Below are 24,044 nucleotides of genomic sequence, written 5' to 3'. Positions count from 1 at the left end.
AGGCTGACACTGGCCAAGCAGCGCCCGGGGCTGACAGCAGCCATATGTTGGGGAGAGGAGCTGCGTGCATCGCTCTGCGGCCCCCAGGGCCGGCCTTCCTGGGCCTGTCATAGACGATTTTCCCCGCCTGAGTGGCAGGCGGGCTGGCGGGGGGGCTGAGGGGGCCTCCAAGCTGGCCTCACGTCCAGCCCACCACAGCCCCCAACACCCGACTGGCCACTCGGGGCAGATCCAGGCGCTGGGCCTTGGCCTTAAAACCCCCCAATATCTTGCTGAACATCCCCCGCCCCGGGCATGGCCACCCCTGTCCAGTTTTAGGCTGAGGCCCCTAAGAGGAGCCCTGGCCGGCCAGCGGGGGCTGGGCCCTCCTGCTCAGATGTGGGTGGGGGGCCAGGGGTCCGCACTGGGCAGCCGTGCGCCCCGGGCAGGTGGGAGAGGGCCCCGAGCTGCAGCCCTGTCAGCCCAGCGCCCAGAGCAGTGCGGAGGGAGGTGGGGCGGCCGCGGCTAATTTGTACACTAAGTGCTTCTGACAGGGGCGCCTCACAAGTGAGAACACGCCGCCACCCGCCCTGGGAAGCCGCCGTGGCCAGCAGCGCCAACGGCGAGGGGCTGGGAGAGAGGGGCCATGGGGGTGCAGGGCCGACCTGGGCCAGGCCAGTGGGGAGAGAGGGCTAGGGCCGGGGCTGAGGGTGGGAAGGGGAGGGTGGAGCAGGACAGCCCCTGGTGCTCAGGGCCAGTTCATTGCCTGCGGCTGGGCTGCCCGTGCCCAGCCTGCCAGGCCCTGGTGGGTGAAGCCCACTCCTCAGGCCGGCCTGGCCCTGTCCTGTCTCTGCTCGCCGGGGGCCCCCACCTCCCGCCGATGCCTGCCCAGGTCTGGCCTGCAGTGGCCCCAACTCCTGTGGATTCCTCCCCCACTTCCTCCCTGCAGGCCATGCACAGGGGAGGGGAGAGCGGGCTAAGGGGTGGGCATGAGCCCCTTGCCCACGTGGAGCCCCCTGTCCTGCCCGGATGGCGCAGGGCTTCCTGGCGTGTTTCATGCCTGGGGCTGGAGGCTGCAGAAGCCAGAGGTGGGTGCTGGGTGGCCAGGGACAGAGAACGGAGGCCTCAGGAGGACCTGGGGTCCCAAGACCCCCAGGAGCGGACAGAGCCAGGTCTGTGCCAGACACGGGGTGGGTGCGGGCCCGGCCCACCCAGCGGGAGAAGCCCCAGCGTGGCCGTGCAGTCGCAGTGGAGCAGGGCAGGCGTCCGCGGGCACGGAGGTGAGATGTGTTGTGGCAGCTCCCCCGCCGCCCGAGGCCCGCCCGGAGCGAACACTGCTGGTGGCTTTAATTGCTTTCACATTCGATAGGCCGCCCCGACAGGCCTCTCGCGACGGCTGGCCGCACCCCAGCCCCTCACCCCACCCAGGCAGAGCCACGAGGGGACGCGGCCGGGACAGAGCCCCACCCAGGCAGAGGGACATGAAACTTCTCCCCACACGTCCCCTTTGCTCCATCTGCTCCTGCCTAACGGTGGCTCTGTTCAGACAGTGCCCCCAACGCAGACTTGTCACTGGGGAGGCTGTGGGCATGCACCGTCCTGGTGGCCGTGGGCCTGAGGCCCGAGGGGCTGGTCCAGCCTGCGCCCCGACACTCGTTCTCCCCGGCGCATCTCCCAGGCCTGGGCCCCAGCTGGGCCCCTGCCCCTCGGAGGCTCCAGGTGTGGCCAACCTGCTCTGCCAAGCCCCAGCCTGAGCCTGCGGGGCGAGGGCAGGGCCACCGTCCCCACAGGGCCTCAGGATACGTCACCCCACCCACGAGCTGGCCCCTGAACAGCCCTCTCTCCCCACGGGGCCCTGGACCCCTGGGAGGACAGCAGATGAGACGTCATTACAAAACAAAACGCTTTATTTGGTCCACTGGAGCCTGAGTCTGGAATCCACCATGGAGAGTCGTGTCGTACGGGAGGGGGACTGACAATTCATAAAATAGTCTCTGTGTCAGAAGAGCTGGCCATATGTACAGGGTTAAAAATATTCACAGCTCAGAGTAAAAGGAGGCCCAAAGGGGAGAGGGGAATGTTTCTCTAGGTGTAAAAACCCCCCAGCCCTGCAGGACAGGAGGGCTGGGGGCTGGCTGGCTGCCGCTGCCAGGGAGGGCTGGCTGGGGTGACACTGGGCAGGAGGGTGGCTCAGCAACCTGGGCGTCTAGTGGGGAAGGCGCCATGGCCGCGCTCTGCCTGTGCCCGGGACGGGGCTGGGCTCCCTCTCTGCCACACGGCCAAGGCTGTGGATGGGGCTGTCCCCTGGCCTGCCTGGCAGGGGTCTGGTGGTGCTGAGGACGCGGCGCCTCCCCAGACAGCAGGCAGGGCCAGGCCCCAGCCCGCCAGCCCTGCCATGGCTTCGATCCTGGCAGACGCTCCGGGAATTGCATAGTGTCGCTGGAGGGGCGGCTGGACAGGGGACACCCTCCTTCCCCAAGACGTGCCACTCGGCGCCAGGCTCTGGGGTGCCTGTGGGGGGCTGGGAGCTGGGCTCTGGGCACAGACCCAGAAGGTTCTGACCTCAGGCCCCACAGACGGTGGTCCCTGATCTCACCACGGTCACGACCTCTGACACCCAGATTTGGTTTTGTGAGCAGAGCTGCAGCCGCCCACTCTGGCAGGAGAGCCACCGCCTGAGAGGGGCAGCCAGGCTGTGGACCCGCCCGTCGCCGCCGTCCCCCAGGCCGGCACAGCCTGCCCGGTTCGAGGTATTCTGCTTGGCGGCCGGGAGGCCTGGTCAGGCGGACGGCGGGTGCTGGGGGTGCCGGGGAAGCTGCAGCCAGAGGCTCCCTGGGTGGGTCCTGAGATTCTGGTCAAGCGTCCTCCACCGGGGTCTCCCCCTTAAAGTGCGTGGGGGGCGGGCAGGCGGTCCACGTGCCCACAGCCTGGCCCGGGGGCGCGGTGGTCACAGCGGCCGGGGCCCGTGCAGACCCGCCACCTCGGGCGTGAGTGGGGGGCTGTGGGTGCCCTTGGAGGCCGTCCAGTCGCTGAGGAAGGCCTGGGCCGCCTTGCGGTGTGCCAGACGGTGGGTGATGGAGAAGCCGGCGTTGCCCTCCAGCTGGGACAGGATCACCAGGACCTGCCTGAAGAGGGAGCCGGTGAGGCCCGGTGCGGGGCCTGGGGCTGGGGCGGGAGGGGCGGGGCACCCACCTGTGCAGGGGCGGCACGCTGTCCTGGGTGCGCAGGCTGCCGCGCGTGGACACCACGTTGAAGCTGTCCGTGCAGTCACACTGCACGTGCAGGAAGGACCGCGGGTGCCGGTTCTCAACCACCACGATGAGCCCCGCCCAGCCGTGCGTCAGGTAGTAGCAGGTCATGCCCTCGCGGCCCTGGGCACAGGCGCAGGCGTGGGGCGGGGCTGGGCAGGCGCCCCCGGCCACCCTCCCCGGGGACCCCCACCCACCTCGTGCCGCTCGCCCCGGCTCTCGGTGAGCAGGATGATGGCGTCGGCCAGCGTGGTCGGCTGGGCCTCCACCGGCTCCACCATGACCAGCCGAGAGCTGTACACGGCCAGCACGTGGCCGGGCGGCGCGGGGGCGCCTCGCGGGGCTCCTGACGAGGGGCTGGAGGCTGCAGGGAGGGAGTTTGTGAGCCGCAGCTGTCCCCGCCGGGCGCTGACCCCGGGCCTGCGGTGGGGGGGCCTTACCCTGCGCGGCGGGGGGGCCCGGCGGGGCGGGGCTCCAGTGGTTGAAGGCACAGCACACCACGGCGTACTCGCCGGGCTCCAGCATGACGTCGCAGTTGACGAACTTCTTGACGGCGCGTTTGCTGTGGGCCAGGAGGCGGCCCAAGCTCAGGTGGCCACCGCTCCCGAAGGTGGCCCGGAACACCAGGATGCACAGGTCCAGGAGGTGGCTGTCCACTGCGTCCGAGCGCCTGTGGGCCGGAGACCACGGGTGGGGGTCACGTCGCATGTGGCCCCAGCCCCTGGCCCGGCGGAGCCTCCGTGGTGCCCACCTGCTGCCCTCCTGGAAAAGCGCGAACTCCAGCGAGGCGCGCTCAAGCACCGTCAGCGCCGTCACCCCCACGTTCCCGCTGGCAGAGCTGGGGAAGCAGCCCTGCACCCGCACCTCCTGCCAGTCCGAGTGCACCTTGCAGATGTCCACGGAGTCGAAGTACCTGGGCGGCCGGAGGACGGGCCCTGAGCCTCCCACAGCCCACGCGCTCCCGGTGTGGCACCGCCATCCTCCCACCGCCCGGCCCCTCTGGGGACCGACGTGGACATGCCCTTGGGGAAAGGCTCTCTCAGCGGGACATGCAGTCCCGGCCCCTGCCGCCAGGCCGCCATCAGCGGGCGCTGGGCGCAGAATGACTGGGAGATGGCAGAGCCCCGGGTGGCAGCCCCGTGACCCCGGTAAACCCAGATCCCGAGGTCGTGCCCAGATGCTGTGGCCGGATCCCACACGGCCTGGGTCACAGACAAGCTGCCCCGGCCCCAGGCCAGCAGGAAGGACGCAGCCCTGGGAGGGCGGCGGGGCTGTCACGTGTGCCCGGCCCTGGTGCCCGGATACCTGATGAAGTCGCTGTACTCCATCCAGAAGACGCCCTCGCTGCTGCCGTGGGGCATGAGCTCGCCGCGCAGGTGCCCCGGCCAGTGCGGCCACTCGTCCGACCAACTGCCATTCCAGGAGAAGCGGCCCCACGGGTTCCGGAGCCGTAGGAGCCTGTGGACCACGGGGCTGAAGGACAGGCCTGTGCCACCCACGGCTGCCACCCACAGCCAGCCCGGCCCCTACCTGGTGCCCTGGACATCGCGGACGTCCAGGATGGAGTAGGCGTGGCGGGGACGCAGGCCCAGGCTCTCGTACGCGGAGTCGTCCACCTTCATGTTCCCCCCGCCACAGGAGGCGCCCATGAGGAACCTGCGCGGCAGAGTGGCCCTCGCTGACTGGGGACCCTTCCCAGCCTTGGTCCTGCCCCCAGGACAGGGAGGGGCAGCAGGGAGGTGCCCCCTCCTGCCTGGGAGGACTGGGCTCCAGGGACAAGAGGTGTGTTCAAGATAGGTTGGCCCAGCGCCTCCGTGTGCCTGGGCAAGGCCTGGGTGCCCAGCGGCGCCGAGTGGGGGTCTTGGCACCATGAGCCCCCCCGGCCTGTGGCGTCCGTAGGTCCTCAGGTCTGGACCCTCCCGCAGCTTCCCAGGGGCTGGGCCTGCCACGCTAGCCAGTGTGCGGCGGGTCTCAGGACGCGCCCCACCCCACGGGCGCCCTGGGCAGGAGGTGGGGCCACCTGGCTGTCCCCACTGGCCCGGGCTGGGACGTGGCCCTCCTGGTGTGGGAGGGGGTCACAGGGCTGCAAGGGGCCGGATCCCACCAGGCTCCTGGCTGCGGCCGGTCTACACCGGGGGCACCGTGGACACGGGGTGTGGGTCAGAGGGCGCTCGCCCCCCGCTTCTCCCACCGCTCCACCGCTGCTGCGGCGCCCGCCCCTCTTACCCAGCCTCCTTAGAACTCAGCATTTTGGCCCAGATGAGGTCAGTGTCAACGGGCTCCTCGCGGGGGTTAGTGGAGCTGACCTGCAGCGCCAGGCTCTCGCAGGGGGCGCCGGTGAGAGTGGCCAGGCCTTCGATGGCGCGCCCCGCCTGGAGCGCAAAGTAGGAGCCGTGCAGCTTGGCCAGCGCCTTCTCGATGAGAGCCACCCAGAGCTGCTTCCGCTGTGCCTGGGGAGGGGCCGGAGTCAGGGGCCACGGCCGCCCGCCCCCAGCACCCCGCCCCCCGGCGCCCCACCGGCGCACCTGCGAGAAGAGGAGGAAGCCGGCCTCGTCGCAGGGCAGCATGTCGTCCACCAGCACCGTCGTCCACGTGCCGTCCTTGCACAGACGCACCTGGTAGGCGCCCTCCGCGCACAGGCTGCGCGTGACCATCACCCGTTCCACCAGGTCCGGCCGCTCGGCCAGCACCGCCAGCGCGCTCAGGAACCTGCGCAGAGCGGGCGGGCCTCAGTGGGGGGCCTCGGACAGGCCACCCCCCGCCCCGCCCCGCCCCGGGCCCCTGGGGCCTCACCAGCAGTTCCCCAGCAGCCCCTGCAGGATGTCCGAGGGCCGGAGCGTGTGGAAGACAGACCACGGGGCGCCCTGGTCCCTGAAGACGGAGCAGTTGATTTCGTGGGGTCGAAGCCACTGCTTCACGCGCTGCTGGACGCTGTCGCCCGCGGGGAAGCCCACAGACTCGGGCCCGGGAGGGAAGCTGTCATCCACAAAGTTCACGCTGTTCTGCAGAGAACACAGCCGGTCACTCAGGCTGGGCAGGGCAGCCTCGGGTCCAGCGTGAGTCTCTTTCTGGGGCAAGACCCACCTGCCCAGCAGCGCTGAGCTCCAGGAGGGAGGGTGGGCTGTGCGAGGCCCCAGGCCTCAGTGCCGGCCCTGCCCGTGTGGAGGGCTCAGCTCAGGATGACTCTGTGCAGGCCAGGGGGCCGCAGCCCACAGCCCAAGACACTGCGAGGGGAGCCCAGGGAACAGCGTAGCCCCCAGCTGGAGGCTGACGGGCAAGGGGTGACGGGCAACTGGCAGCTGCCACCTGCGGCTGGGACGAGGGAGGGTGCGCACAGCCCCCAGTCAACCTGAGGGTGGCGCCACCCTGGGCTCAGGCCTCCCGAGGCTCACAGGGAAGAGAGCCTGGGCGTCCCAACCCCGTGGTTCAGAGGGTCTCCATGCTGCCCGAAGCCCTGCCTGCCTGTGGGTTTACACGTCTGGGGCTCGGGGACCTCCCCGGGCGCGGAGGAGGAAGGGGTGTCATGTGGGTGAATGTCACTTCCTGTCACCAGCAAAAACAGGACCAGGTGGGGGAGACTGGGGCCGTGGGGGCCGCATGTGGCACGTACCTCGCGGCAGAAGGCCACGATGTTCTCCCACAGGGCCTTGGCCTCGCCCTCGTCCGTCTGCCGCCGCTTCTCCACGTGCATGCTCTCCCTGCGCTTCAGGGGCGCGGCCCCTCGGCGCTGGGCCACCAGGAGCTGGGGTGTGTGGCAGGCAGCGCAGTGCTTGGCCCGGGGTGCGTTCAGCAGGGTGCAGGCGGGGCAGGCCCACTGGCCTGGGCGCTCGGGCAAGAGGCGGGTGGCCTTGGGGGCCAAGGGGACCCGTCCGCAGCTGCTGCCGCAGGGGCCGGGCTTGTCCACACCGCAGTCGGGGCAGCAGGCTGGGGGCTCGCTGTGCTCCTGGAAGCCATGCAGCTTGGAGCAGCCGCATGCCGTGCACCTGGGGGCCGCGGTGGGGTTCCTGAGCGTGCACCTGGCGCAGGACCAGGTGGTGAAGTCCGGGCTGGAGGGGCTGGCAGGTGTGTAGCGCACGGTGTCCCCGGCCAGGTCTATGATGTCGCTGCCCAGGGAGGAGCTGCTGGCCTCGACGTGGGTGGGGCCGGCCTCTGAGGCCTCCTCCTCCAGCACGCTCAGCCGCTTGCCGGAGAGCAGCTCCGCCAGGCGGGAGGCTCCAGCGGTGGCCCGGCCTGGGCCCTGCGGGGACCCCCTGGAGACAGTGGAGGGCGAGGGCTGAGCAGCCTCAGGCACCAGTGGCTGCAGCTGGGGGGGCACCTCCCGGCGGCTGCGGGGCACGGGGTTGTTCTGCAGGGTGGCGGAGAAGGGGCTGAAGGGTGGTCTCCTGGGGGGCTCCTGGCCGGCAGGGGCCGGGTCGGCCTCGGCACCGTCTGAGGGCAGCCCCGGCTGGGGCACGGCAGGCACGGCGTGGAAGCCAGCGGGGGCCACAACTTCGGGGACCACCAGGGCCTCAGGAGGGATCCGGGGCAGCGAGAGTTTCCGGGGCCCCCCGCAGGCAGAGCAGGAACTGGCCACGGGCGTGTTGTACAGCGTGCAGCGTGGGCACGCCCAGCCGCTGCCGGGCTCCGCTGTGCCCGCCTCCTCCGCCTCGGGGTGGCCCCCGGCTGGCTCCACAGCTGCCAGCCCCGCTGTCCGCACCGGCCCTGCCTCCTCCTTGCAGCCACCCTTGGGCTCTGCCAGGGCGGTGGGCGGCTTGGGCAGGACCCCGTTGATGATGGGCAGGGGGGCCCCCGGCGCGGGCTCCGGGGTGAAGCCACATACTTCACAGGCTTCCCTGCCCAGGAGGTTCCGGAAGGTACAGCGGGCGCAGGGCCATTTCTGCTCCTCCACGCTGAGCCGCAGGATCTGGTCGAGGTCGGGCTTGTGCCGGGGGGCCTCGCAGATGGAGCACTGGCGCTGGCCGGCCGGGTTCAGGAAGGTGCAGCGCGTGCAGGACCACTCCCCCACCGCGGCCATAGACCCGGGTGAGTGGCTGTGGCTGCAAGGAAAGCGCCGGTCAGTGCCACCCCCGAGGTCCTCACGAGGACTCCCCCATCCTGCTGGCCGGGGGAGGCGCCTGTCTGTGGCTTCAGGGCTGGTGACGACCCGACAATGCGGCCACCCGGGGGGGCTGGCGGGGAGGCAGCCTCCGTCCAGGACGGGTCCACAGCTCGGGGTGCAGCAGACCCCCAGGCCCTAGTCCGGGGGCAGGCGCAGGACCAGGAGCCCTGCCCAGACACGGGCGGCACACAGCAGTGCGGGCACCCTGAGGCTGAGGGGCAGGTGTCCCTGGCACCCTGCTGGAGGCACGTGGCCATCCCCTGGCCCAAGGAGGGGACATGCCCTATTCTCCCTGGCACTGGGACAGGGACAGTCCGCACAGCGCACGGCAGGCTGCCCGCAGCCCTGAGCACGGCCCTGCGCGGGGCCGGTCTCTGCGCCTCCCAGGTGTGCACGGTGCTCAGGCTCCGGCGGGGCAGGTGGGCCGTGCCTCCCGCTCCTCTGGTGTCTGGGCTGGGACGGCGCCGGCAGGCTGCTCTGGGAGGGAGGGGTCTCCACACCCCACACAGAGTCTCCTGACTGACTGTAGCTGCTCTGCCTGGCAGAAAAATCAATTGTTCTTTACAACACGTCGCAAATCTGGTGCTTCTAACAATATGTTGCAGCTAAACCCTTTTGATTCAAGAAGAAAGCAAACTTGCCTCTTCAAATAAACCAAAAAAACCCAAGAAATCTCCCCAAGCAACATGACTGTTTCCCGGAGTCCAGAGCAACCTCTGTGACGCCGCCTCCCCTGTGCAGAGGCAGGTGGGCTCAGCCCCTGTGGCTGAGGCTCCAGCTGCCCTTGGGGAGGCAGGTGAGGGCAGCTTCGGCCTCGGCTCTGTGCTAGGAAAACCCTGAGAAAGCTGCTGAACACGCCCAGACCTCTCCCCTCCCGCTCCCCACTTGGGAGAGGGGTCACGGCCAGCGTGTGCCTGTGTAGAAACACACACACACACACACACACACACACACACACACACACACACACAGAGACACACACACGCCACAGACTTGTGCTCCGCCCTGTACTCCCCACGCGGCCTGGCCATGGGGGCAGCACAACGAGCTGGACGGCCCAGCTGAACCGAGCGGTCACCGAGGTTAGCGGCACCTGGGCGTCAGGTGCAAGGGGGACCTGCCCGGGCCTGGCTGGGCGGGGGCCTGTGAGCCGCCTCTCCCTCCTCACGACAGGGTGGTCACTGGGGGTGCCGTGAAAATTCGGCAGCCAAGAAGGTGGGATGCCCAGAAGGCATGGCCCTTCGGTAAACACAGCTCTGAATTTAAAAACCTTGAACTTCCATTTGCACACACGAACTTCGTAAAAAACAAAAGCGACAGAAGCCATCCACCCAAGTGCCATGAGTGTGGTGGCGCTCACGGCTGGGACGCTGGGCCCGACGCCACTCTCAGGACGCAATGCAGGAACTCCACTCCTAGCAACTCTTCCACAGGATGTAAGTATTAGTAAATGGAAGTAAAAAGACACACGTGGACAAACGAAGACGTGGAGAGACGCTCATCATTCGCCGTCGGAAAATGCAAATCAAACCAAGTGAGGTCCCACTTCGCACGGCGAGGACAGCCCGAGTCCCAAAGACCAAGGCAGGCCGTCCAGGATGTGGACTGGAGACACCAGACCCCGACACTGCTGGTGGGAACGTAACATGGGACAGCGCTTGGGAAAACGGTTTGCCAGTTTCTTAGAAAGTTAAACGTTAACTTACCACAAACCCCAGCAACGCTCTTGCCAGGTTCTACCCAAGAGAGATGAGGACAAGTCCGTGAAACTTGTCCGTGGCTGTTCGTTAGCAGCCTTATTCACAAAAGCCAAGTGCAAACAGCCGGAGTGTCCACGAGCAGATAAACAGAACGCGGTCCATCCGCCCAGCAAACAGTGCACGCGAGTGACCGTGCCACCACACAGACCAACCTGGAGCATGTCACACTGAGACACGTGAGCCAGACACCTAAGGCCATTGACTCCGCTTACGTGAGATTTCTAGAGAGGGCAAATCTACGGACAGGAGGCCGGGCAGTGGCTGTCTGGGCTGGGGGCGACAGCGAACGGGCAGGGTCTTTGTGGGGTGCAGAGACGCTGTCACACTGGATCGACCACAGTGACTGAGCTGCACACTGAGGCTGAGTCAATTTGGCAAGTTGTATCTCAATAAAGCTGCTTACAGAGACAGGTACAGAGACCTCCACTAGAGCATCACCGAACGGGGGAATGTGCCTGGGGCTGCCACGTGTGCAGCAGGAACACGGGGTCACTCCCCGCGAGCCCTCAGCCACGCCGCCTTGCCCTGGGCCCCAAGCTCCGCCACGGCTCCCTGTCCACTAGGGTGACTCCTGGATAAGACTTCCAGGGCTCTTGCGCCTGGCCCCAACCCCCCAATGAGGCCATGTTGGCCAGGATCTCAGGTCTCAGCAGTGACACCTCTCTGGGGGGCTGGCACCCAGGCCTGGCCACACCGGCTCGTGAATACCCACTACGATGCTGCCTGCTGCCTGAGGCTCACACCTGGGGGTCTGCAGACATGTCAGAGTAAGGGACGAGGGTGCGTCCCCTGAGCAAGTCAGGCTGGGCACTGGCAGAGCAAGGGCTGCCAGTGCTGCCCCCGCCCCCCGGCCGGAGGACCCTGAGGAGCACCAGGTGCCCTCCCTCCAGTGAGGCCACAGGACAGGGCAAGGCAGAGGCGCCAGCGAGTGTCCCCAAACTGAGGGGGGCTCTCCAGGTGACCCAGCGGGCAGCCAAGGCCTCAGCAACAGCAGCCCCTCCCTGCTCCCAGGCCCATGTGGCCCCCACAACGCCCTGGAGGCAGCCGTGTTGCAACAGGGCCCGCAGACGGGGCGGGGAGCAGGCACACGCTCTGGCGCGCCGGCCACCAGGGTCGGGTCGGCAGCCTCCCCAGCCCAAAGAGCAGCTCTGGAAGCAGCTCTCCCAGGAGCGCGGCTGTGAGGCCCAGCGGTGGGCTGTCCTGGCGCCCGCCTGTCCCGACCAGGCTGACCAGCGGGGCCACGGCTGCACGGCCGGCTCAGGAGGAGGGCCGGGCTCCCAGACCTGCCCGGCCACGAGTGGGGACAACCCAGAGCTCCTCAGCTGCTCCTTCAGGGGCAAGTGAGTTGTCAGAGAGCAGGAAGAAACAGGGACCCCACTTCTCTGCAAGAACCTCTGCCAAGGAAGGAACACCCCGAAAAAGAGGCCTTCTGCCCACAAGACCCCTCGGGGAGGCTGCCCACTCCCCACCTCCTTACCTTCGGGCCCGGGGACGTGGGGGCTGGTGCTGCCGGGTGACCAGGGCACCTCCCCAGACAGGCCCCCCTGGACCGCTCCTACACCAGCTGGCTGCTGCCAGGGGCCCTGGGTAGGGCGGCCCCCCAGGGAAGCTGTGGTCCGACTCCGTCTCGGCAGCCAGGGAGGAGGCAGAGCTCCCCATGGCCCCCCTGACATCGGCCGCTCGGAGAGCCGGGCCTGGTCACCTCTGGCCGGCGGCGGGCGAAGTGGAGCATGGAGGGAGGAGAGTGCCCACGCCAGGGACAGGGCGGCCGGCTGGTCACAGTGACATGACAACAGAAATAGAGAGAAAGAGAGAGAGAGAGAGAGAGTAAAAGCAGAGAAAAAACAGCATGACCCACACACTCGAAACCTGGGAGGGGTCCTGCGTGCCGCGTGGGCGCAGGGCTGGCCAGAGCCAGAGCCCCGTCTATGGCACCCGCAGGCTTCCTCCTCCCGTCAGGGGCCCAGTGGGTGGAGGTCGGGTGTCGGACGCCAGGGTGCCAGGACATACCCCTGCCCCTGAAAGCCCACATCACTGGTCTCTGGTCTTCAGAGAGGTCTTACTCGGTGGTGGGAAAAGAGACCACGCGATTCTGCTGTATTGCAGGACAAAGGACCGAGGGGACACTTAACCAAAGGGCAGGGGGCACAGTGGAGCTGGTCAGGCCCCAGAGTGGCCTCAGGGGAGGTGTGTGGAGCCACCATGAGGCCCCACAAAGACCCCGGGCCTGGGGTGCACAAGGAGCCAAGGTGGGGCCGAGCCACACAGCTGCCCACAGGAGCCTTCTGGAAGGACAGGAGCCTGACCACGTGAGCCCACACACCCTGGCCAGCCCCAGCCCCTGAGAGGCCGGTGCAGCTGAGGGCAGGGCTGGCCACTCGGGTCTCCCTGCAGGGAGGCGAGACTCACCCTGCTGGCCAGGCTTCCCTGGGGGGTCGTCTGCTCAGGAAGGGCCTCTGAGCCCTCTGGCTGAAGGGGGGATCAAACGCAGCCCGAGAGCGTCAACCCTGGGACGGGGTGGAGTCCCACGAGTGTGGTGCCCAGGGTGCTGTGGACACACACCCTCCCCTCCTCGCGGGCTCTGGGCCACAGTGGGTGCCCAGCCCTGGGGTCCACTGTCACCAGCGACAGCCCTTCTCCCAACTTCTGCCAAGACTCTGGGATACAGAGCGGGGCTGGGTGGGAATGGGGGATGGTAGAAGAGGCACCAAAGGGCACACCCTGGACAAAGCCCCACGTGGGGGGTTCCCAGGTGGGTCCACAGTCCACACAGGCAGGGCTGCCTGGGGCCTTTCAGAGTCAGGGGGACCAGTGGAGGTGCCCACGGGGCGGAAACTGCTCACGGTGGGGCCCTGGGCTGGCTAGTCCCCAGCCGCGAGCCCAGAGAACTGTCCCTCTCATGGCCACCCTCAGCTCCTTGGTGACCTGCCTGCCCCTCTGTGTCCAGGGAGACCCTCGAGGAGTATGGGCTCACACATGCTGCTGCGAGCATGAGCTCCTGGGAGGACCCACCTGCTCTCACGGGTGCCCCTGGCAGGCCTGGGCAGAGACGGTGTCTGGCCGCACACAGGCAGCCACTGCGCGTGCCTGTCACCGAGCAGAGCCACATGCTGGCCTCGCCCGCCGGGCTGGCTCAGACACCTCCCAGAGCTGGATCCAGCCTCGGCAAACTGGCCCTGTGGGCCCACCTGGGGCAGGAACGAGCCTGTCAGGGGTGGGCTCCTCCTGGGAGGGAGGGGACAGAACAGCCCCCACTAGCGGCTCAGGAGAGAGGAACCAGAGGCGGCCTCGAAGGGCGAACGTCCGTCTCCACCACACTCTGGGGCTCTGGCAGGGCCTCTCTGGGCTTCTCCAGGGCATTCCAGGGGACCTCCAGGGTGGCATCGCCCCATCGCCCACACTTGCTGCCAGCGGGAGCCCCACTCGGCGGTGAGGAGACCCACCCTCACGCTGGCGCCTGGGGGAGCCGGGCCTCCCAGCGCAGAGTGCTAACCGGAGGGTCTAGCTTTGGTGACCGGGGTACACTGGCATTACTCTCCTTAAAACACACCCTGTCCTCCCGCCAGCCTTCCTGGCGCAGCTGTCGGCCCCAAGTCCCCGCGGTCGGACTGACCCCCACGCGCGTGTGAGCAGCTGCAGAAAAGGCTCCACACACTTCACTCCGGAGGCTCCCGGAAAGGTGAGAACCGCATTTAGGAAAGGACTCCGAGGGGAGGGGACAGTGCCCAGGTCAGGGCTCTGAAGAGGTTACCACACCCAGAGCCACTCGCCTGAGGACATGGGACAGGGCCTTTCCGAGCAAGCCATGCAGCCGGAGAGGGCTGGGCGCAGGGCCGTCGGTCTGAGGCCCTTTCCGGCCCACGTTTGAACACCCAGGGGGGCGGGTCGGGGCTTTCACAGTGCAGTGCGGAGCGGAGGCCCGGTGCCACCTTTGCTCCTGCGGGCCTGCACGCACCTGTCCCTCCCTCGCCCGTCTGCACCCAGCGAACAGCCGCCAGGCTGTCTCAGGCGCTCAGATATGGCAACCGGCAAGACTCAGAGACCCCCACCCGCGGGGGGCTCCCTGTCTCACTGCTGCGCCTAGAGAGCAGCTGTGACTCACAGCAGGTCGTCAGTGTCAAACCACAGTGACGCAGCCGCCCAGACTCGAGGGAAGGGGCGGGTGCTCCTAGGACGGGGCCCGACCCTGAGCTGTGTGCACTCTGTCCCGTGCCTCCCCTGCCTTCACTGGGAACTGCTGCCCTAGTTTTAAATGGGGCGGTGGCCTAGATCTGCCTTAGGGACGCACAGAGGCAGGGCCACCACTGCCCTGTGGGGACAACGTGCTCACCAGCAGGGCCCACTGGCCTGTCCCCCAGTCCTGGCGAGAGGTGTGTGTCTCCCCCACGGCCTGTGAGGACAGCAGGACCAGGCAAGGATGACCCTCCCCAGGACTCAGTGTGGGGCCAGGCCCCAGTGGGGACACAGACCCCCCAGCTTGTCTGCGCCCTTCACCCCCAGGCCTGTCCGCAGCCACCGAGGGCCCCCAAGGTTGGTCACGGGCACCAGTCTCCACGGCCCACCTGGAGCAGAGACACTCAGACTCGCAGGCACTTCCTCCGGCGGGACACGGCACGAGTGAACCCATGCTCCTGAGGCTCTGGGGGCCTCTGAGTGCCAGCATCCCCACCTGGGGAGCAGGAGCACACACGGGGGTGCCCGGCACAGCCCCCCTGCCATGGGGCACATGGCGAGGCCCACCTGCCCTCCCCGCCCTGTGGGAACAGGAGGTGGGAGCAGAGTGGGGGCTTCCACCTGAGGCCTCCAGGGGCCTGAATCTTCGCAAATCTTACGGAGCCGTCTGCAGCCACCCCAGTGAGGCTGGCCTGGTATCTCCCACCCAGGAAGGGGTGTGGGGGTCCCAGCCAGGCCCCCAAGGCCACCCCACCACACCCCAGAACCGCACCCAACAGACCAGGAGGCCAGGAGCAAGCCACTGCTGGGACTTGGCCTGGTCGGTCCCCACAGCCTGGGGACAGGCATCTCTGCCCTTATCCTGGCTGACACCAAGGCCACCCTGGGACAACAGCCCTGAGGAAACGAAGCTTTTGCCTGTGTATGCCAGGAGAGCCGGGGACAGGGAGTGACCCTCCTCATCGTCCCCATCAGAAACCAGGCCAGGGCCCCACCTTGAGGGCAGACTGGGACTGTGACCTCCCACCAGCCCGGAGAACTGGCAGGACGGCATTCTCTGGAAACAGGCGGATGGAGCACCCTCTGCACCCACGTCAGCGGCTCCCAGGACAAGAGAGGCCCCAGCACTGCCAGCTGGGTGCGGGGTTCCACCTGGGGGGCCAGAGGCAGAGCATGGAGGAGGCCACCAAGGGTCAAGCAGGCCTGGCAAGACCCACATCTGCCCTGACCCGGTACCTCCGTGACAGGACCCGGAAGGCCAGGAGAACCAGGCCTTGGCAGGGCGGCGGGGTGGCCGGTCTCAAGGGCTTCTGTGAACCAAGGGTTCCCTGGGCACTGCACCACAGCCCTCCAACCGACTGCTCCCCAACAACCCCTCCCCGAGCCACCGTGCTTGGGACTCACCCGAGGCCCACAGAGCTGCCAAGCCCCCTTGGAAAGGGCAGCTCCATGCAGGCTTCCACCGAGGGTGTGCCCCACCCGGACGGCCTGGACTCTGACCCCAGAACACCAGGCCCGGCCCTAGCTTATCTGCACAATCCAGAGTCCACCGAAGTCAGTCCTGACCAGCCACGGGGCCCAGGGCTGCGGCCTGGACCCCCCAGAGGGCTTCCCTGTCCCAGCTCGGCCCAAGCAGCCCAGGAACCCACAGCTGACAGCAGCCAGAGTCCTGGGGGGCAGCAAGGGCTCAGCGGGCTCCTTAGTGCCCCGGTCTAAGGCCCGCCCTGTCCAGTCCACCCCGGGTCAGCCAGGACAGCAGACGGAGCTGCTCCAGGTCCTGCCCTGACCTCCCACAGCAGGGCTGGAGACCAGCACCGGCCGGGGGCAGCCCGTGCTGCTGGGGCACTGCCCAGGAAAGGTGGCAGGGAACGCAAGGCTCGGGGCCAGCAGCCAAGACTCCCCTGGACCCAAGTCCTGGCACCACTGGCCACTCAAACCACCAACAGGGCTCCGCTGCTCTCGGCACACGCGTATCATGGCAGGAGCCGGCAGACAGGCGAGGTGCTCACTGCACCCAACCTGTCCTTCCTGGGCCCATGTCAGGCCCCCTGCAGCCTCCTCCACTCACTCGCCCGTCACCCTCTTAGGAGAACACCACCAAGGACAGCAGTCACCACCTCCACCTGCCGTCTGCCTCTCGGCACCAGAGATGCGGGCACAGGCACGACCCTGCTGACCTTGGCGAGGTGAACCGCAGAGGTTCAGCTGAAGATCAGACATGCCCACCTAAGGGTCACGTACAGGGAAGCCAAAGGGCAACAGCACTGCCCGCTAACAAACCTGGGAAGAAGCGTGCCCTGCCCTGAACCTCTTGCCAGCACCAGAACACTCTCCGCGGCAGCTCTTCTCTTCTGGGTCCAGCTTTCTTTGTACTGCCAAGCACGTCACAGCCTGCGAAGGCTCCAGCCACCAGCTCCAGGCTGGGAGTCAGAGGGACGGGCCTGGGCTGCCTGCGGAGCTCACAGGATTGCACCGCACGACCCGCCCTGGGCAGGGCCTCCCTTCCTCGGCCTAGTCAGGGCAGCTCTGAGACACCCACCAATCCACCCTCTGGCGGGCCGGTCCCCTCTGCTTTCAGAGTCGCCTGGCTTCCCGGGGTGGGAGGAGAAGAGACGGGTGTATCTAAAACGACAGCAAAGACCACGTCCTGAGAGGCTCACGGGAGGTGGGGGGCGGCCTGGAAGGACGGGACAGACGGGAATGGGGGGATGTCATCGTGTGTCCTCTCGTGCACCACCTCAATCACGTATCGTGGAACAGGAAGTTTCAAAATTGTATTGTCAGGGAAACAGGAACATTCTCTGGATTTCAGTTTTTGGTTCACAAGTTCAACGATGTTTAACGTTGAATACTATTTTTAACAGGAAAAAAAGGACAAGACAAGCACTCTCCTTTTCTGGCGCTTCTATTATTTCTGTCTGCCAAGTGGCAGCAGGTGCAGCCCTCGCCTGGGCAACCTGGTGGCCTTGCCGGTGGCAAAGCAGGGGTCACAGGGCGGCAGCACTCACATCTCCCGCTCACCTCGAAGAGAGGCAGACGGGGAGTTGTGTGGTCCTGCACCCCCAGGAGGCCTCTGGGCACTTCCTCCCCATGAGTCTGGCCTCTCCACAGGCACCTTTTCAGGAAGGGCAAGGGTCCAGAAAGCTCCAGAACGCACGGCCTCTCCCACTGAAGGGGGCAGGAGGTGGGGGATGAAGCAAGGCAGAGAAGGTGCAGAGGTTCGACCTGCGCAGTGACTTTATCCAGAGGGTGACTTCTGCAGGAAAAGCAGAAGGGTGCAGGGAGGAATTCCCCGCGCTGCAAAGCGAGTTTCTTCTGAGGAGGAGCAGGAAGCTGCAAGGACTGTCTGCAGCTGGGCACAGCGTGACATTTTCAAACAGCAGCTATCGACCCGTTTTCTTCCCGATATCCTGAAGCCCTGTCCAGGCACCTCGTCCACCCTGGCTACCAGGGAGGCAGAGACCGCAGGGACCGCAGCTTCCCTCTGACCTCGGGAAGCGGAGGGAGGAGGCGGGTGTGGGACAGCAGAGCCATGAGGGTGTCAGTCAGGACGGGCGGCCGAGGTCGATGCGGACTCACTCCACACGACGCACGTCAGTCTGCCCTGGTGCCCAGATGAGTCCTCCAGGGAGGGAGGGCCACGCTGTTTCCCTCCTGCGCAGCAGTGCACGCAGGCCCCTCGGAGAGCACACAGAGGAACAGCCTGACACCCAGGGCCTGTGGCTCACGTTCGGGGCCCCACATGTCCCTCTGGGGGTCTCTGCACTGAGCTAGGAGGCCCCCCTGCCCTCCCACAGCCCTGTTCCCTGCAGGCCCCATCACAGCGGCACCAGCGCAGTGTGCACAGAGCCCGCGTGGACACCCCAGACACCTCCTGGGGCCATTCACCACGGGGTCTCCATTCAACTGCACGAGCCCCAGAGTGACAGGGTGTGGCCGAGCAGTGAGACGCTCATGCGAGGGTCCAAGGCAGCCAGTTCTTTCTCACACTCAGAAACAAGCTGAGGTCAGGCGCCCACTCCCAAGGACTCTGCGGCATGCTCCTTCCCCGCAGCCTTCAGAGTCCAAGTGCGCCAGAGCTGCCTGCGCCAGCAGCCGACTGACCACCTGGTCGGCTGGCGTGGACGGCGCTGGGCCTGCCCAGACACAGAAACAGCCCCTGCCCTCCACGCGCTCACGGCCAGCAGGGAGACAGGGCCGCGCCGCGTGTGAGTGCCGCGGGAACGTCCTGCAGGGGAGCCTGGGGTGGGCTGGAGGTGAAACGTCAGACCTTCTGGGCAACCTCAGCAGAGCAGGCTGTGGGGTCAAGTGGCTCTGCTCACTGCACCTCGAGGGGACAGCCAGGCGGCAGGGAAGCCTGCGTCCTCGCTGAGGGGTCAGGACAGATGTGGAAGAGCAACACAGTCACACTGCTTCAGGATGCTCCCGCCGTGCCAGGCGCTGGGTGGCAGGGTGCGGGGCAGGACCAGCGGACGGAGCAGCGGTGGGGGCTGCAGCTGCGCAGGACGACTGGGGAGCAGAGGCCCCTGGGCAGGCCGGGGCAGGGAGAGCCCTTCTCCTGGGCGGGGGCCCAGACTCTCAGCGTCTATGGAAGAAACCAATCGAACACACCCCCCACATCTCTGTCTTTTCACCTACAGTCGAGCGCAGTGGCAGCCCAGGATCGACGTGGATGTGACAGGTCACCAGCCTTCCCGAGCTTCTGTAGCTGTGTTTTCAAAGAGCCCAACTTGTTTCTGTTTAATTATATCATTTGCCTTCTCAGCACGCGTCCACGCCTGGTGCCCTGAGCAGAGGTGTCACGCCAAGGGCCAGAGGGCTGGACCAGGGGCTGCTCTGCCTGGAACGGCCATGTGGACGGATGCCCTCCTTCAGGGTCGTCACCAACGGCTCAGGCCCCTGAACAACATCTACAGTTTTCAAGGATTTACATAGGAGGTGGCAGAGTGAGGAAGCAGAAAGGTGGCGTGAGTCAGAGGCCTGGATGCTCAGCCACCCCGGCCCCTCCCCTGCCAGCAACTGCTGTCCCTCAGCCTTGGTTTCCTCATCTGCACAACTGACGCAGGATTAGAGGGGCCAGCCACTTCCTGCTCTCAGAGAACAGAGTCTGTGGAAGCCAAGGCAGTAAGTCCCTGTGAAGTCACTGAGCCTGGGCCCAGCAGGGTTTGAGCCTGGCTCCCTTGAGGACTCGAGGTCAGTGGCCTGTCTGCCAATCAAGCAACTCCAGAGAGTCTCAGATGCAGAAATGGAAGGGGAAGAAAGAGCGGTGCTCCGCCAAGAAGCAGAAGGACCTCAAAGGAAGTAAGACGTGCCCAACTCCAAGGCCAGGCTGAGCTGGCCTCCCCAGCCAGGCAGCAGAGTAGGAGCTCCCCATGTCTATCCGGGGCCAGGAAACACTATCTCTCTTACCCCTCTCCACATTTGAGAAAGTCACTCCGAACTGGAAGGATAGAATTACCCTCACCTCCTCCTCCCCCAGTCCCAGACTCTGAGAGCAAGCAGGCAATTACGGGGCATTCTCCACACCTAACTGTGACTCACAGTTCTGCAGCCCTCAGACCTGGGCAGGGGGAGCTCGGGGTCCCCAGAGGAGAAGCACACACCCGACTCAGCACCCAACTGAGTCCCGGTTTTCTCCACTGCCCTTTGAGTTGCAGGACCCCAAACGCCCAGGCCTGCCTCACAGGTTCTAGGCTTTCCGGTTGCTTTCTGGTCGCTTTCTGGTCCTGTTTCCTGCAGTTTGGTAATAAGCTCTAGGGCACTAAGGGGACCCTGAGAGCTAGCCCAGCCAGGGCCAACTGGCCACACAAGGGTTCACGGGTCAGGAACAGAAGGCCCCTTTTGCAGCCAGCAGGAAGAGCCGGTTGTCAGGGGCCACTTTCTGTAACTTCCTGAGTCGGTGCAAACGTCGGATGGCTGGCGCAGACGCGACTCTGGCTCCCTCGGCTCCAAGTGGCCGCCCCCAGGCAGTTCCCCAAGCGACGGGGGAGGGATGCCCACACCAAGCAACACATCCCCTGATGCAGCCGGGGGCCAGAGGCTTGGCCCAGAAAATAAGGGCACTCAAGGGCAGGCAGGGGATGAGGCCGCCTCCCGTGTCCGCAGCACTCCAGGGCTGGCCTCGAGTGACCCGCATGACGGCAGGTCCCTGCCGGCTTCCCGCCTTCTTCTGGGCCCCCTCCCTGAAGCAGCACCCGAGCCCAGCCTCAGCCTCCAAAGCCCTGGAGGCGCCAGCGGGCTGACCCCGGCTCCGAGGGCCCGGCCGTCCCTGCCTTCGGCCGGAAACCCGGGCGCGTCCGGCCACCGGAGGGCATGCGCCCCGCCGGGCCTGCCATCCCCCGCTGCCCTCTAGGCCCGAGCTTACCGCCCGGGCTCCCAGGCTGCGCACCGGCCGGCGCGACTCACCTCCGCAAACCGGCGGCGCCTCCTCAGTCCCCGTGGCCCGGGCAGCGCGGCCGCGGTCCCGGTCCCGGCCCCCGGGCCTGCTCGCCTCCGCCGGCCGACCCACAACTTCTGCCTCTGGAGAGCGGCGCAGCCACTCTCGCCGCTGGCCGTGCTGGCCGGACAGCCTCCCGCGCCTCGGCCACGGATCCGCCAAGCGCCCCGACCCGGCCCCGGCCCCGGCCAGCGACCGGCGCCCGCACTACGCCGCCTCCGTAGCGTAGCGCTCGGCCGGGGCCCCGCGGCTACGGCGCGCCCGGGGCGCACGCGGCGCTGTGAATCGCGCGCCCGGACTACGGCTCCCACAGGGCCGCGCGGCGCCCGGCGCGAGGCAGGCCGGGAGTGGGGGCGGTGCCCGGCGCGAGGCAGGCCGGGAGCGGGAGGCGGTGCCCGGCGCGAGGCAGGCCGGGAACTGTGGTCCTCGGGGGCACCCTCTCGGTCCCGCGCTCCCGCGCTGGGGGGACGGCCGGGCTCCGTCCCGGCCCCTCCGCGTCCTCGAGCCGCCGAGACTCCTTCACGCCCGGGCGCCTCCGGCCCTCTCCGCGCCGTCTCACACTTGGCTTCCTCAGTTTCCCCACCGTGACCCACCTGGGTGTCTCAGCACTTGCAGGATCACTCGAGCACAGCACTTTCTGAGCCTGTTTCCTCCTCGGCGACGGAGGGAGGCTGCCGGGGTCGCTGGGCCCGGCCGGCAGGAAGGAAGCCATTCCCGCTCCGGGAGCGGCCGACCTTCGGGTCGTTCTCAGGCGCTCAGGAAGGCGCCGCCGCCTGGGAAGCGGGGCCCGAGGCCATCGGGGGCAGATCAGGAGCCCGAGAAGGCGCTGGGCGCGCAGCAGAGGGAGACAGCGAAGCCGGCCAGCGAGATCCGGGAGAGACGGCGCTTGTGGGGAGAGGGAGCAGTCTCACAGGTGGGAAGTGGGGTGATGTTCACTCCAGGACCCAGAAACTCTGAGCCCATCTCAGCGAGACCTACAGGGCCAGGGCTAGTGCTCCCTGGAGGACGTTCACGCTCCAGGAGCCTGTGTCCCAACCCCGGGGCGGCTTCAGCTTTTAGCTGCAGTCAGGACAAGCTGGCTTCCTGAGGGTTCCAAGGTGTCAGGAGATTTGCTTCTGTCCTGGGAGGCCTTTGGTGAGGAGACTTCATTCCCCTGCCTTGGAACACGTCCCCCTAGGTCTGCTGCCCGCTCTGTGGAGACTGGCAGGGCAGCTGTAGCCAGGCGTGTCCGTGCATGGTCGGGACACTGAGGGCTGCAGAGCTGGCTCTCCCCTTTGTGACTTGGATGAGGCTCTCGGCCCCTGTCCTCCCAAGCTTCCTCGCCTACACGAAGGGTGACAAGCCAGGTGGGACTGCAGAAGCACAGTCCAGGGCTGCCTCCGATGGAGGGCTGTGTGACTGCAGGTTCCCTTCCCTCCCCAGTCGTTCCTGGGCACCGTTGCTGGGCACCGCTGGGGTGGTTGTAAATGTCAGGGCTGGTGTGGCTCCCTGGCCAGGGGCCACTGGTCCAGCCAGCAGAGGGCTCGTGGCCCTGTAACCTGACAACCAGAGAAACAGCTGAAGTTGAGCCTGTTGATCTGACAGCGGAGGCTCTTGCCAGCTCACTGCAGAGCCACCAAGGCCTGTCATGGAGGGGAGAGAGCCCACCCACCCAGAAGACAGCCTGGCCTCATGGTTGAGATTTCACCACCCAAGGAAGGAACTAAAGGGAATGGGAAAATGAGAGACGGGGTCTTTGCTGCCTCTGTGCAACGTGTGGTCACCTTAAAGACTATGTCACAAGACACCAGGCATCACCCAACCGGGCTGTGCTGCCCACTGCACAGAGAAGAGCCTACACTGGGGCAGTCAGGGTTGCAATGGAGAAAGGGTTTGATTCCGCATAGCGCTAAGCGGGTAGACGGGAGGAGACAGCAGGAGTTTCTCAAATGTGCCTCCCTGAGATGGGGTTTGGCGGCAAACGATTATAGCGGTGTAGAAATCATCTTCTTGTGTTCAGTCAGTTCCTGGGATGGGGGTGGGTCACAATTCTGGTCGAGCCAGTTTTCAGAAACCACCTTTAGGTTTGGAAAAGGTGATGTTATCTATGGAGAAAGTTAAGAATCTTCGTGACCACCAGCTGTGTGACACCAGAGTGACAATTAAAGAGAAGTAAACAGGGGACAGGGGCTGGCTATTATCATTACTTGTAGCTAGGTCTGTGCCTTCACCTTGCACCCCTTTGTGGATTTGTAAAGGGCAGTTTCACAGGTGTGAATTTTAAGACCACAGAGCAGAAGGTAAGTGACTTTGGTTTACTGTTTGTGCAGTCCCGGCCAAGGACACAACCTCACACTGAGACAGACCAAGTAGCTAACACAGGACAGCCCAGGCGTGATTCCACCTGGAGAAGAGGCTGGGAGGGCCAAGCAGAAACAGCTGAGCAGAGGTGGGAGGCGTCCATTCAGGCACCCTTGGGGACAGAGCAGTAAACAAAACAGACCCCACTGCCGCCATGGAGCGTAGACTGTCATGGAAAGAGCACACGGGGAGGTGGATGGGATGGGCACAGGTGCCATGGCCAGCAGGTGGGCCGGCTCATCTCTGACGAAGCTCAGACTGTCCCCGTGGTGCTGATTACCTGCCTGTGAGCCACACATCCCTGGGCCTGGGAGGAGGGCAGCCTACTTGTGGGTAAAACACTGTACACGGGCAAGGTTCCTGGTCAAAGCTGCTGCCTTTCTCTGGGCCTCCTCCTCCAGGTTTCTGGACTCCAGCAGGTAGAGGGGCCAGGGTGCCATCTGGGCAGCACCATAGGGTTTGGCCAGGCTCGGGGCCACATCCACATGTCAGCGGATCTTCTGGAGGGGGCAGAACTGTCAGGCAGAGCTGACCAAGACTCAAGATAGAGTGTCAGCAGCCAACCAGGACAGGACCTAGACAGGACCCAGCTGGGGGGTGCTGGCAGCCCCTTGGCCAGGCCACTGCAAGGTTAGGGGTGGAGGGCTCCTGAGGGTGCAGGCCTCCCCTGGGTAGGTGGGAGGGCAGGAGTTTGGCCTTGGACACACCCACCCCCCCAATCTTCTTTTCCATTCTACCCTATGGAGCGTCCAGGACTCCAGGTCTTGACGCTGTGGCCTTCTGCATACCCTCTCAAGGTTCGGCTTTCTGTCACTGGCCCGTGGGCCCCCCTGGGGCCGTGCGGGCTGGCAGGCCTGGGTCCTAAGACTCCCTGGGCCTCAGTTTCTCCATCTGCATGGTTTGCTCCGGCGATGCCTGGGCTGAGTGGTGAACTTTTCAAAGCATGTGTTATGGGGACTTCTCGCTAACAACCTGCCCTCCCCCATCAGATATGGTCACTTCCTCTTAGA

At 66.3% G+C, this 24,044-nt stretch overlaps 1 protein-coding gene across 1 annotated transcript; it reads right to left on the bottom strand.

Moving 5' to 3' along the window:
- Positions 1-1,868: 1,868 nt before the first annotated feature.
- Positions 1,869-20,808, bottom strand: CAPN15 (calpain 15). Its single transcript, XM_012659630.1, has 12 exons — positions 20,664-20,808; positions 6,838-8,263; positions 6,021-6,229; positions 5,753-5,936; positions 5,454-5,677; positions 4,758-4,883; positions 4,533-4,685; positions 3,979-4,140; positions 3,668-3,897; positions 3,425-3,591; positions 3,172-3,350; positions 1,869-3,104 (listed from the first exon to the last, which is right to left on the bottom strand). The coding sequence occupies exons 2-12, from the start codon at positions 8,239-8,241 to the stop codon at positions 2,927-2,929; spliced, it is 3,216 nt and encodes a 1,071-aa protein (XP_012515084.1). The 5' UTR covers positions 8,242-8,263; positions 20,664-20,808; the 3' UTR covers positions 1,869-2,926.
- Positions 20,809-24,044: the final 3,236 nt, after the last annotated feature.

This window comes from Propithecus coquereli, unplaced genomic scaffold, assembly GCF_000956105.1.
Source record: "Propithecus coquereli isolate 6110/MARCELLA unplaced genomic scaffold, Pcoq_1.0 Scaffold621, whole genome shotgun sequence".
NCBI lineage: Eukaryota > Metazoa > Chordata > Mammalia > Primates > Indriidae > Propithecus > Propithecus coquereli.
The sequence above is the reverse complement of the archived record's forward strand: the minus strand, read 5'-3'. Positions and strand labels throughout refer to the sequence as shown.

Excerpts from the sequence above, each read along its gene's own strand:
- CAPN15 (XM_012659630.1), bottom strand. The coding sequence starts at position 8,241 with ATGGCCGCGGTGGGGGAGTGGTCCTGCACGCGCTGCACCTTCCTGAAC. Across the intron at positions 5,678-5,752 it reads GCTTCCTCCTCTTCTCGCAG|GCACAGCGGAAGCAGCTCTG; the intron begins GTGCGCCGGTGG and ends GCCCCTCCCCAG. Across the intron at positions 3,592-3,667 it reads GGGCCCCCCCGCCGCGCAGG|CCTCCAGCCCCTCGTCAGGA; the intron begins GTAAGGCCCCCC and ends CCCTCCCTGCAG.